The 13,373-nt window shown below is 48.0% G+C and overlaps 1 protein-coding gene across 1 annotated transcript in view; it reads right to left on the bottom strand.

Moving 5' to 3' along the window:
• LOC309372888 (tripartite motif-containing protein 54-like) overlaps nt 1–12,920 on the bottom strand; it is a 37,650-nt gene extending 24,730 nt beyond the window's left edge. The window contains exons 1-2 of the mRNA XM_081916928.1: nt 12,501–12,920; nt 1,788–1,948 (exon numbers count right to left, since the gene is read on the bottom strand). Of these exons, the coding sequence (XP_081773054.1) occupies nt 1,788–1,948; nt 12,501–12,668 (329 nt within the window). The 5' untranslated portion in view covers nt 12,669–12,920. The remainder of the gene's footprint in view (nt 1–1,787; nt 1,949–12,500) is intronic.
• Nucleotides 12,921–13,373: the final 453 nt, after the last annotated feature.

Here is a 13,373-nt window from a genome sequence, read left to right as displayed (position 1 = left end):
GCTGGGTGTGTTTAGTTTGGGTAAGAGAAGACTGAGGGGAGATATGAAAGCCATCTTCAAATATCTATTTATTTATTTGTTTGTTTGTTTGTTTGTTTTCCATTTATTTATTTATTATTAATGTTGAAATACATATATGAAATCTTTACATAATGATACATATACATTATATTCGTAAATTCACATTTCCACATTTCATTATTTACCAACATTTATCCATTTCTTATTTCTTGCCCTGTGTCTTCCCTCCACCCGTGCGTGACTTCCTTGTTATTATTTTGTAACTTCATTATTGAGATTGTAATTTTGTATCTTAATAATTAAACATTCAGTCTTATATATCTGCTTAGCTTAACTTTGTGAAATTGGTCTATTACATATCAATAAATTCTTGCTGGAGCATCTTTGGGTCATGTATTCCTCTACATGTTCCCATTCCTGTTTGAGATTTTGATCAGATTGCATTCTAACTGTTGCCGTCATTTTTGCCAATTCAATCATTTCAAAAAATTCATGTTGCCATCTTCAAATATCTCAAAGGCTGCCACACACAAGATGGGGCAAACTTGTTCTCTGATGCTCAAACTGATGGGTTCAAATTTCAAAACAGGTGACTCCGATGAAACATTAGCAAGAACTTTCCAGTGGTAATAGGCGTTTGACAGTGGAACAAACTGACTCGGAAGGTTGTGAACTGTCCTTCCTTGGGATGTTTTAAACAAAGGATGGATAGCCATCCGTCATGGATGCTTTAGTTGAGATTCCTTCCTGCAATGCAGGGGGTAGGACTAGAAGATCCCTGGGGTCCTTTCCAAACCTTACAATTATATGAATCTATGAAATATCGGGGGGGGGGGATGAAACATTTGCCCACTATATATAGTTGAATTTTCTGTTTTACAATTTAAAACACTCATTTTAAATCCTTTACATATCAATGACTTCCCTTCTCCTCTTTCCATGGTTCATTTTACATATCCTAAATTCCTGCATATTTTATAAAAACCATACCAATCAGCATTCCATTATTACATCCATCAAAACTTGTTTATACTTGTTTAATTTATCTTCATTCTGCCAACGTTTTCAGCTGTACACAATTATTTCCCATACATTCAATAAACGTTTTACAATCTTCTTTAAACGTATGTTCTTCTTGTTCTCTTACTCTATATGTTAAGTCTGCAAGTTGTGCATATTTTGTCAACTTAAGTTGGTTGCCATTCTTCTTTGGTTGGGACTTCGCTCATTTTCCATTTTTGGGCTAACAAAACACAGACCGCAGTTGTAGCATACATAAGTAATCGTTTTTGACACCTGAGAATTTCAGTCTAAATTATCCCCAACTGAAAGGACTCTTGTTTTTTTAGTAAAACAGTTGAGAGCCAGTGTGGTGTAGTGGTTAAGAGCATTGGACTCGTAATCTGGTGAACCGGGTTCGCTTCCCCGCTCCTCCACATGCAGCTGCTGGGTGACCTTGGGCTAGTCACACTTCTTTGAAGTCTCTCAGCCCCACTCACCTCAAAGGGTGTTTGTTGTGGGGGAGGAAGGGAAAGGAGAATGTTAGCCTCTTTGAGACTCCTTCGGGTAGTGACAAAGCGGGATATCAAATCCAAACTCTTCTTCTTCTAAAGTACTTTTAAACACCATTTTCAATTCATTATGCATCATTTCCCAATACTCTTTTATCCTTTTACAAGTCCACATTTGCTCATATTTTGGGGTGTGCAAGACACACCCACCCGCACGCACCCACAAACCCACAATGACTGTTGGCTATCACATACCTCTCTGGCCCCCTGGCTGATGCTTGCTTATAAATATCAATGATGTTTTCAACCAGAAGGTTCCTTTGCAGTCCGTAGATGCCATGTCTGTCGAGGACCACTTCATGGCGGCAAGACGGGCAGCGAAACCTCCCTGCGGAGCCCAAGGTCGTTCCTCGAGACTGAAACACATAGAAGAGATGTTTTGGAGGCAGGGACATCTCCCAAACCCGTGTGTGTGTGTGTGTGTGTGTGTGTGTGTGTGTGTGTGTGTGTATTATTGCACGATTCCAGGCGCTTACCTAGCATTCCTGTTTCCTTTTGGAAACAAAGCATATCAGAGAATGAGGTGTCTTTATGATATTTGGTTTAAGGTAAAGGGACCCCTAGCCATTAGGTCCAGTCTTGACTGACTCTGGGGTTGCAGAGCTCATCTCGCTTTATTGGCCGAGGGAGCCAGCGTACAGCTTCCAGGTCATGTGGCCAGCATGACTGTAAAGGGAATTGGGGTTGCTTGTGCGTAAGTGGCCGCTGCTCTAGGCAACGTTGTCTGGCTAAACTTTTCCCTGGCTGAACAGCACTTTCTCCGTGGCTGTGTCAGTCACTGGCAGAATCCGTCAGTGGGCGTTTCCTGAACTTCTTCCAGCATAAAAGCTCTTTGACACCAAGTCGCCGCCTAGCCTCCCTGCGTGGAAGTTTTCTGCGCAGAGTGGGTGTGGCCAGCGGAGGTCCTGGGCTCTCCCCGCTGGTCTCTGTGGAAGAGTCTTGGAGCCATCTCTCCGAAGACCTTCCCGGCTCCCTTTTCTTCCTGGTGTCACGCTGAATTCCTTCCTCCGAGGAAGTGTTCCCTCTCTCCCGGCTGGGCCCTTCTCCTGCATCGCTAGGGAGCCTTACCTCCACTCTTGGCTCCGATGGCAGTTCCCTGACAATGACTAAGAACTAGAGCAGCACACGAAAATGCCGCTTACCTTCCCGCCAGAGTGATACCTATTTGTCTACTTGCACTTGACATGCTTTTGAACTGCTAGGTTGACAGGAGCAGGGACGGAGCAATGGGAGCTCACCCTGTCACAGGGATTCGAACTGCTGACCTTCTGATCGGCAAGTCCTAGGCTCTGTGGTTTGGACCAAAGCCCCACCCGCGCTGGTTTATTATTATTATTATGTGGTTTATTTCCACCTATATACAGCCTGAGCCTGTGATGGAGGGGTTCACAGCATTAACACCCCAAAAAGGGTGTTGCTTTCCCCCATAGATGCAGCCTTGTACAGTTGTACCTTGGTTCTTGAACGCCTTGTGACTCGAATGTTTTGGCTCCCGAATGCTGCAAACCCGGCAGTGAGTGTTCCGGTTTGCAAACTTTTTTGGAAGCCGAACACCCGACATGGCTTCTGCAGCTTCCAACTGAGTGCAGGAAGCTCCTGCAGCCAATTGGAAGCCACGCCTAGGTTTTTGAACATTTTTGGAAGCCGAACGGACTTCCAGAACGGATTCCGTTCGAGAACCAAGGCACGACTGTATTCAAACAGAAATCAGGCAGAGATATCTCTCTAGCTTCTCAACCTGCTCCTTTTCCACTCCTAGCATCTAGCTGGCATCACTCCTCTCTCCACTCTGGCCTGTGTCTGTCTAACTATCAGCCATTTGAGGGAGGGGTGCCTTCCCATTTCTCATCTGACACAGATCCACTACCTTTGTTTCCTTAATGGCCCATTCACTAAGCTATCACCTCACCAGGAATTTGAATCCTTGCTTCTATTTTAACACTTGCTGGATCCAGGGGTTAGAAGGGTCCCAGCATACAGCCCACTTCCCCCACAAAAAAACTCATAACTATATATATGTTGTCAATCGCAGTTTTAAAACATTCGGGTAATCCAGGCATGATGTCCCTCTCAGGCAATGGGGAGGGTTTAGAAAGTGAAATATAAATGAGCCGGAGTTTACAAGGGACCAAATTGACATTTTTGTATTTGGACCGATCCTTAAATTCATCTCTAATCATTCTAGAACAATAATAAGCCACTGCATTGGCTCCCAGTACATTTCCAAGCACAATTCAAAGTGTTGGTGTTGACCTTTAAAGCCCTAAACTGCCTCGGCCCGGTATACCTGAAGCAGCGTCTCAACCTCCATTGTTCTGCCCGGACACTGAGATCCAGCACCGAGGGCCTTCTGGCAGTTCCCTCCTTGCGAGAAGCAAAGCTACAGGGAACCAGGCAGAGGGCCTTCTCGGTGGTGGCACCCGCCCTGTGGAACCCTCCTATCAGATGTCAAAGAGATAAGCAACTATCTGACATTTAGAAGACATCTTAAGGCAGCCCTGTTCAGGGAAGTTTTTAATGTGTGACATTTTAATGTATTTTTAATGTTTGTTGGAAGCCGCCCAGAGTGGCTGGGGAAACCGAGACAGATGGGCGGAGTACAAATTATTATTATTATTATTATTATTATTATTATTATTATTATTATTTTATTCAGAGTTGCCTTTATTCTGACTGAGGCCACGTTGAGCTTCATAAAAGGTGACTAAATTGTCCCAGTGAGTCTTCAAAAACACAGCTATTGAAATATATCACAACTTCAGCTCAGAACAGGTGTTATAATGAAAGTCATCGTGGAAACCTCCAGAGAGGCTGCGAGGAAGCAGACAAGTTACGTGGACTGCTCAAGAAGGACTGATGATATTTTTACAAGAAACCAAAGGCCAGAAGCCAAGAGCAAAACGCAAGACATTTAATCGTGTGAAGGCAGGTGTCAGGCATCTCTCAGGAGAACGGAAGGAGCTGGAAATTAGAACAGTCGCAACCCCCTAGTTATCCAAATCTGTCTGGACGTAGCCTGAGGAAGGAATCTAAGCCCTGCAAAGCAAGCAAATGTCTTGGGGGAAATGTCAGGATTTGGTATCTTCCCACCCAAATGCTTCAGCCCCCCTGAAATTAAATCACAGTACACTAGTCTTGAGAGTCCCATGGACTGCAAGAATATCAAAGCTCTCCATTCTGAAGGAAATCAGCCCTGAGTGCTCACTGGAAGGACAGATCCTGAAGCTGAGGCTCCAATACTTTGGTCACCTCATGAGAAGAGAAGACTCCCTGGAAAAGACCCTGATGTTGGGAAAGATGGAGGGCACAAGTAGAAGGGGAGGACAGAGGACGAGATGGTGGGACAGTGTTCTTGAAGCTACCAGCATGAGTTGACCAAACTGCGGGAGGCAGTGGAAGACAGGAGTGCCTGGCGTGCTCTGGTCCAGGGGGTCACGAAGAGTCAGATACAACGAAACGACTAAACAACAACAACAAAGACTAGTCTTTGCCAACCTGGGGCCATCTAGATGTGCAGGACTACATCTCCCATCTGCCCCAGCCAGCATGGGCTGATGGGAATTGTAGTCCAAGACATCAAGATGCTTTTGGCTTGGAGAAGGCCGCAGCAAGTGCAGAGCTAGATAGAGCCATGCCTTCAAGCTCAAGAGTTTGTTTTTGTTGACTGATGCTAAGATTTCCAACCTGCTTTCTCTCTCCAGCGGAGGCTAACAAAAACCCCACCTAAAATGCTTAATTATAATAATCATACCAGTGCCACAGAAACCACAGAGCAAATAGCATGACACCACACCTAAAGCAGCGTAAGAAGAACTCAAGGAGCCAGCTAACAAATAACAACAATGCACACAGCAACAGTGTTAAGCACCTGCAAGCAGAGGAGAAATGCTAATTGCTTCGGCTAATAGCTAATTGCTGTCGGGGAAGGGATCGCAGCTCAGTTCTGCAGAGCAGGCACTTTGAATGCGGACCATCCCAGGTCCGACTTAGGACATCTCTGGTTAAAAGGATCAGATGGCGAGGAAAAGACGCCTGAGACCCTAGCCCAGTGGGTTCCCAAATTTGGAGGAGCCACTGCTCCCTTATTTCCACAAACTCGTCCCCAGCGCTGGTAGCCCTACCCTATAGTTGCTGTTGTCACCATCTGCAGTGATCATGGAGCCCAAAAAAGTAAAATCTCTCACTGCCTCCATTTCTTCCCCTTCTATTTGCCAGGAGGTGATGGGTCCAGTGGCCACGATCTTAGTTTTTTTGATGTTGAGCTTCAGACCATATTTTGCGCTCTCCTCTTTCACCCTCGTTAAAAGGTTCTTTAATTCCTCCTCACTTTCTGCCATCAAGGTTGTGTCATCTGCATATCTGAGGTTGCTGATATTTCTTCCGGCGATCTTAATTCCGGCTTGGGATTCATCCAGCCCAGCCTTTCGCATGATGAATTCTGCATATAAGTTAAATAAGCAGGGAGACAATATACAGCCTTGTCGTACGGCCCTACCCTATAAAAAGCGTTATTCAGAATAGCGATTGCACAACCAACTAAGGAAGATAACAGCACAATAACATTCAAAAGCAATAATGATTAATTGCACATTCGTTCAAATTTCCCTTATGGCTATTTGGCTAAATTAATACAACAAAGTGGGTGGACTTGATACCAGCTTTTCAAAGACTGATGGTCATTTATACCTCTAGAGGCAGCCCCCTGTAACCCCACCACCCAACTTAGGAACCAAATGGATGCCCCAAATGGTTACTACGAGCGAGAGTAGAGAACACTGGCCTAGATCAGGGGTGGGGGACTTTCTTCAGCCTGGGGGTTGCATTCCCTTTTAGGCAAGTTTTTTGGGGAGATCCTTTGAGCGGGGTCAAAGCCAAAGGAAGCAGACTAAGATACATTTTACCTTTGTACAGTAGGCTAGTTTTTACACAAAAAGACCCTTTCTGTTCTCCACCCAATGGATCCAAAGGCTCCATTGTCAGGGACATGGGTGGTGCTGTGGTCTAAACCACTGAGCCTCTTGGGCTTGCTGAAGTGTTGGCAAACGCTGATCTGGTCCTGAATGGGGTAACTGTGCCCCTGAAGGACCAGGTGTGCAGCCTGGGGGTCATTTTGGACTCACAGCTGTCCATGGAGGCGCAGGTCAATTCTGTATCCAGGGCAGCTGTCTATAAGCTCCATCTGGTACGCGGGATGAGACCCTACCTGCCCGCGGACTGTCTCACCAGAGTGGTGCATGCTCTGGTTATCTCCCGCTTGGATTACTGCAATGCGCTCTACGTGGGGCTACGTGGGGCTACCTTTGAAGGTAACAACTAATCCAGAATGCGGCAGCTAGACTGGTGACTGGGAGCGGCCGCCAAGACCACATAACACCAATCTTGAAAGACCTACAATGGCTTCCAGTATGTTTCCGAGCACAATTCAAAGTGTTGGTGCTGACCTTTAAAGCCCTAAATGGCCTTGGCCCAGTATATCTGAAGGAGCGTCTCCACCCCCATCGTTCTGCCCAGACACTGAAGTCCAGTGCCAAGGGCCTTCTGGCGGTTCCCTCACTGCGAGAAGCCAAGTTACAGGGAACCTGGCAGAGGGCCTTCTTGGTAGTGGCGCCCACCCTGTGGAACGCCCTCCCACTAGATGTCAAGGAAATAAACAACTATCTGACTTTTAGAAGACATCTGAAGGCAGCCCTGTTTAGGGAAGCTTTTAATGTTTGATGCATTAGTGTATTTTAATATTGTGTTGGAAGCCGCCCAGAGTGGCTGGGGAAACCCAGCCAGATGGGCGGGGTATAAATAATTCTATTATTATTATTACTATTATTATCATCATCATCATCATCATCATCTCCCCCTGAAATGCACCCTCAGCACAGCATGTTGTAGCTGCGATTCCTGCATTGCAGGGGGTTGGACTAGTGTTTCCCAACCTTGTGCCTCCAGCTGTTTTTGAACTACAACTCCCATCATCCCTGACTAGCAAGACCAGTGGCAAGGGATGATGGGAATTATAGTCCAAAAACAGCTGGAGTCACAAGGTTGGGAAACACTGGACTAGATAACTCTTACAGTCCCTTTCCAACCCTACAATTCTGTGCTTCATAAGCAAGCCATTTAGTTGAAGCCTTAAAGGCACAGCATTTTTTATACTGACAGCAGCATTGTTTAAACTCGGCTGCTGTCCAAGCGCCCTGGATTGATTCCAGGCAATGTGATAATTCAGCGATCATTCTTTTCAATATCATTACCTCTAAGCACTTCCGCACTGGGTTTTTCCTCATGCTTTCCTCTTAATGGAATAATGATGATGATGATGAATCTGCACGTGCACAGTTTGGATTAATACCACGCTATGTTTGCACCCAGTCCCACAACAGCTATAGGGTCAGAAGCAGGATAAGGGCCACTTCTGAGCTGGCAATTCCTGTGTAGAACAGAGAGATGGTGCATTGGGTTCCTGGTCCATCTGTCCATTGCGTACCAGCAGGGCTGGGGCGCTGGCATCTCAGTACGAGAACACTGCTGTCTATTGCAGAGAGTTTGGAGGCACCTCCCCATTTAGGGCACAGTATCCTGTGCAAGAGGGACGCAGGTGGGACTGTGGGTTAAACCACAGAGCCTAGGACTTGCCGATCAGAAGGTTGGTGGTTCAAATCCCTGCGACAGGGTGAGCTCCAGTTGTACAGTTCCTGCTCCTGCCAATCTAGCAGTTCGAAAGCACGCCAAAGTGCAAGTAGATAAATAGGTACCGCTCCAGTGAAAAGGTAAACGTCGTTTCCGTGCGCTGCTCTGGTTTGCCAGAAGCAGCTTAGTCATGCTGGCCACATGACCCGGAAGCTGTCCGCCAGCTGCCTCGGCCAATAAAGTGAGATGAGCGCCGCAACCCCAGAGTTAGTCACGACTGGACCTAACAGTCAGGGGTCCCTTTACCTTTATCCTGTGCAAGGGACGTATGAAGGGGGGTGCGGTCCGCCCCGAGTGTCACCCTGACGGGGGTGACAAAATGGCGGGTGGCACTCGTCACAGTGGGGCCTGCAGGGCACATGAGCCACACGTCTCGGCTCCCGCAGGCTCCGCGCTGTCCGCCCACTGCCTCCCCACCCCCAGCTGTAGGGCGGCTGCGAAGAAGAAGAAGAAGAAGAAGAGGAGGAGGAGGAGGAGGAGGAGGAGGAAGAGTAGTAGTAGTAGTAGTTTGGATTTGATATCCCGCTTTATCACTACCCAAAGGAGTCTCAAAACAGCTCACAATCTCCTTTCCCTTCCTCCCCCACAACAAACACTCTGTGAGGTGAGTGAAGCTGAGAGACTTCAGAGAAGTGTGACTGGCCCAAGGTCACCCAGCAGCTGCATGTGGAGGAGCGGGGAAGCGAACCCGGTTCACCAGATTACGAGTCCACCCTCTTAACCACTACACCACACTGGCTCTCTGAGGCCCTGCTGTGCACCCCATCCCGTACGGGCGCCATGCACCAGTGCCACGTCTTGTCCCTATGGGCGCTGTGTCTCATCCCTATGGGCACCGCATGCCATGTGGCACCCATAGGGATGGCACGGGACAACACGGAGCGCACAGCGCCCTTAGAGACGGGGTGCGCCGCGCTGCCCATAGGGATGGCACGGAACGCCGAGCGCACCGTTCTGTCCATATAGGCACCGAGCGCCCTGCCTCTGGGCACTTCACCCCAGGTGCCCTAGGGGCTTCCTCCGTCCCTGTCCTGTGCCTCTTCTGTTGACTCAGATGCCACAGGTGACCCCCCCTCCTCTGCTATTTGGCTTGAACAGTGCTGCTCCCCATGTGACGTGCCCAAGGGGAGTGTTGCAGGAGTGAGTCATCACTGGCAACAGCAGCGGCCCTGGGATGATGAGGTTACTTGCCCAACTCATCCTTTGGTCATTTCTGCTCCTCCTTTGGGTAGTCTTAACTGCAAGTTCAGAAGAGCCTGCCGGATCTGGCGAATGACCCACCTGATCTAGCATCCAGTTCCCCCAAATGAACCCACACCTCCCTATTGTACATGGCTGTTGTTTTGGCTGCATAAGCAGAGCTGCTCTCCCCTGAAGACTGGAGCTGCGATATAGGATATCATGACAATGACATGCCTGTAGCTGCAGCCAAAATAAAGGACCCCTCCAAACGTCCTTTTGGCTGTGCATTCATGATGGTATCGGGGCGTTATCCTGCTTTCAATACTCTCTGTATTTGCAAAAGTTGCAGGTGGGACATGCCGCTTCCTTTCCAATCGGTGCAAGCCCCATTAACCTCCTGCTGCAATCCTATAACTTTATACAATACACGACTCAGGACCTCAATAACTTAAGGACCACCTCTCCCATACAAGCCGACCCAGACCTTGTGGTTTGGAGGGTGACAACACAAGGACGGGCCTTTTCCGTGGTGACTCCCCACTTGTCCAGTGCTCTCCCCAGAGAGACTTGCCTGGCACCATCATTAAATGTCTTTAGGCACCAGACAAAAACATTCCTATTTATCCAGACCTTCAGCCATTAAGCAATCCGCAGCCTTTTGAAAAGGGGGACAGGACTGTTACTATGATTTTTTCTCTCTATCTCTTCTATTATTATGCTATGTAAATTATGTATTTAATGCTGTACACTGCCCTGGGTATATAAATAGAATAAATAAACAAGTGTTTCGTGGGGCAAGGGGTTGGCACATTTTCATTGTGCCCTTCCAGATGGCAATAATGCAATAACTTTGGGGCAAGCATCACAGAACAAGTAGCAAAGCGGAATGATTTGTGGACAGTCCATTATAAATCCACCACTAATGGGCTATTCTTGTGTCAGCAACATGTTGCAGAATGTACTCACAACCCTCCCCCACCCCACAAAAAATCCCCATCAGTAGGGATGGGCCCACAGTGGAAGACATAGGGTGATAATCAATGCTAAGCATTCTCAGACCCACTGGAATGAATGAAGTAACTTAAATACACTCATTTCAGTGGCTCAGCTCTTGGGTACAATTTAGTTGGATGCAACCCGCAGGTCCTTACGCTTTGCAGCACTCTCTATAAAGTTCCAAGGAGGAAAGATTCCTTGGGGAATCCCCTTCTGATAAAAGAGCGGTTCTTATTTTTGATTTTGGGCCAGTTCAAACAATCATGCGCTCTTTGCGACTACAGGGCCTGCGGCAGTTGCACACTGCTAGCACTGCATTATACCAGGATGAAAACACACCTTAAGCAAATGTTGCTCGATTTGCCCCATGTGGTACATATTTTATATCGGCAACTGAATTTTCTAGTGTTTGGCGCTGACATTTGGTTTTAAACAAATGACTGAAATCACACACACTGGGTGGAGAATGGCAGCTGAAGTCATCGGCGGCGGTATCTGTCTATCTCGAGAGACAAGACAGTGCACCTCTGGGGGTGAAGTCCAACTGCTGGAGAATCACAGCGCCTGCTGTGGCTGAATAGATCGGGAACTCATAACTGCTGCCTCCAGCATCGTTTTTGGTGCATTAGCAGCACCAAGGATATGTCCGGGGGGGGGGGCAAGCCTGGGCAGTGTGGCTGGAGGTCTTGTGCTGCCCAGATGACAAGACCACCCTCTCGGCCTCACTGATGGGGTCCAAAAGAAAGAAGAGCAAGACGTTTGGCACCAGCTTGGCTGAAGGAGTTGCCAGAAGGTGTACAAGGCGTCATCCAACAGTCTTAGGGACTCCACACCAGATTTGCGCATGGTTTACTCTTTAGACTTTTCTTCTCCCGAAGATGTCCCATGAGGCAGCAGGTACTGTAGCTGAAGTACATTCAGTTTCATCAGCTGACCCCACCAGTTCTATAGCTATGGATAAGTATTTCTCCTTCTGCTTTTTGCAAACCATTCCGTTCTATAAATAGGTACCATGTACTTAGCCATCTTATAGCACAGGGGTGAGGAACCTCAGGGGTGGGGGCCAAATGCAGCCCTCCAGACCTCACTACCGTCTCCACCCCCATCATTCAGCCCGGACACTGAGGTCCAGCGCCGAGGGCCTTCTGGAGGTTCCCTCATTGCAAGAAGCAAAGCTACAGGGAGCCAGGCAGAGGGCCTTCTCGGTAGTGGCACCCGCCCTGTGGAACTCCCTCCCATCAGATGTCAAGGCAATAAACAACTACCTAACATTTAGAAGACATCTGGAGGCAGCCCTGTTCAGGGAAGTTTTTAATGTGTGACATTTTAATGTTTTTTAATCTTTGTTGGAAGCCGCCCAGAGTGGCTGGGGAAACCCAGACAGATGGGCAGGGGTACAAATAATAAAATTATTATTATTATTATTATTATTATTATTATTATTATTATTATTATTATTATTCCTGGGACCCCGAGCTCTCCCTAGGCCACACCCCTTCTTCCACAGGCCACGCCCATTACTCCCAGGCCACACCCCTCAACATTTTGACACCCTCCTTGAGTGTTTTTGCCTGCACTCAATGTGTCCTTGTCCTCCGATGTTACCCGTTACTTGTCTTGCTGTAGGATACAGAGGGATGTGCAGGTAAAAGTAACTAACAAAGGTAAAATGGGCATTATTTGTTGTGCCCACCTTTGCCCTCTGTGTCTGGCCTGCGGCCCCCCCAGGAGGAAAAACAGCCCCCAGTCTGCAAAAGCTTCCCCAGCCCTCTTGTAATTATTTTTTAAAAATCCAAACAGGGAGCCAGGAGTGCCCCCTTGCCACCATACAGGGGTCGCTTATAGCATGTGTCCGTCAGTCCACGCAGATTCCCCCAGTGATCTTGCAAGACACAGGCCCTTCCCCAAAGCTCACGCCACCTGCAAGGACGGGCATTTTGCTAGCAATTCCATATCCCTGGTGCCACCTTCTCTCTTTGAACACTTATGCGCTTAGACCCAAAATGAAAACCAAGCCAAGCTGCAAACCCAGGCATGTTCATGGCTCACCTGAAAGATGTCGTTGGCACATTTCCTACACAGGTTGTGCTGGCAGGGCAGGATGACCACCGGCTTGGTAAACATCTCCAAACAGATGGGGCAAATCAGCTGCCTTTCCAGGCTATCCATGGTGGGGCAATCTCTAGGGCAGGAGTTGTAGTCCATGTGGGTCGACATGACAAGGGAAGAGGCAAGTGCCGATCTGGAGGGAGCTCCCTGTGTGCCCTCGTGCCAGTCCTGGAGTGCAGCGGTGAGAAAGGGCAAGGGGAACGGCTCATGACTGCCAACGCCTCCATGTGGGAGGCAGCTGTTTGCTCTGATTTCCCCAAGGTCCGCAAAGCTCAGCTCGAATGCTCCAAGAATGTGATGGTGGAGCCTCTCTTGCTCCTGCCGTCAGGGAACAGTTTGCCTTTTTATTCTGCCTCAGCATCCCTGCTCAGACACAGGCGTCGTGCATCGAAGATACTGTTACGTGCCACCCCAATCTCCAAGCAGCGAGAGATTCCAGGGGTTTCAGCACTTGGTTTCCTTAGGAATGAAGGCCAGCAGAGTCGGTGGCGTCTTTAAGATATGGAAAGCGTAATGCTGGTGGTCAAGAAAAGAGGTTTAAAATCTGTCTCAAGGCAAATCTTTAAAAATGTAGTATAAACGCTGACAACTGGGAAACACTGGCCGGCAGGTGCTCCAGTTGGAGAACAGCCTTTACCTAAGGTGTCATGGGCTTTGAAGACACTTGAACTCAGGACACAAAGGAGAAATGTGCTAAGAGGAAGGCACGCTTGGCAAATCCACACTGTGATCAGCTCCCGCCCGGAAGCCTATGTCCCCACTGTGGAAGGACGTGTGGGTCCAGAATTGGCCTCCACAGTCACTTACGGACTC

This window comes from Podarcis melisellensis (genome assembly GCF_964234715.1).
Source record: "Podarcis melisellensis genome assembly, chromosome: 6".
Classification (NCBI taxonomy): domain Eukaryota; kingdom Metazoa; phylum Chordata; class Lepidosauria; order Squamata; family Lacertidae; genus Podarcis; species Podarcis melisellensis.
The sequence above is the reverse complement of the archived record's forward strand: the minus strand, read 5'-3'. Positions and strand labels throughout refer to the sequence as shown.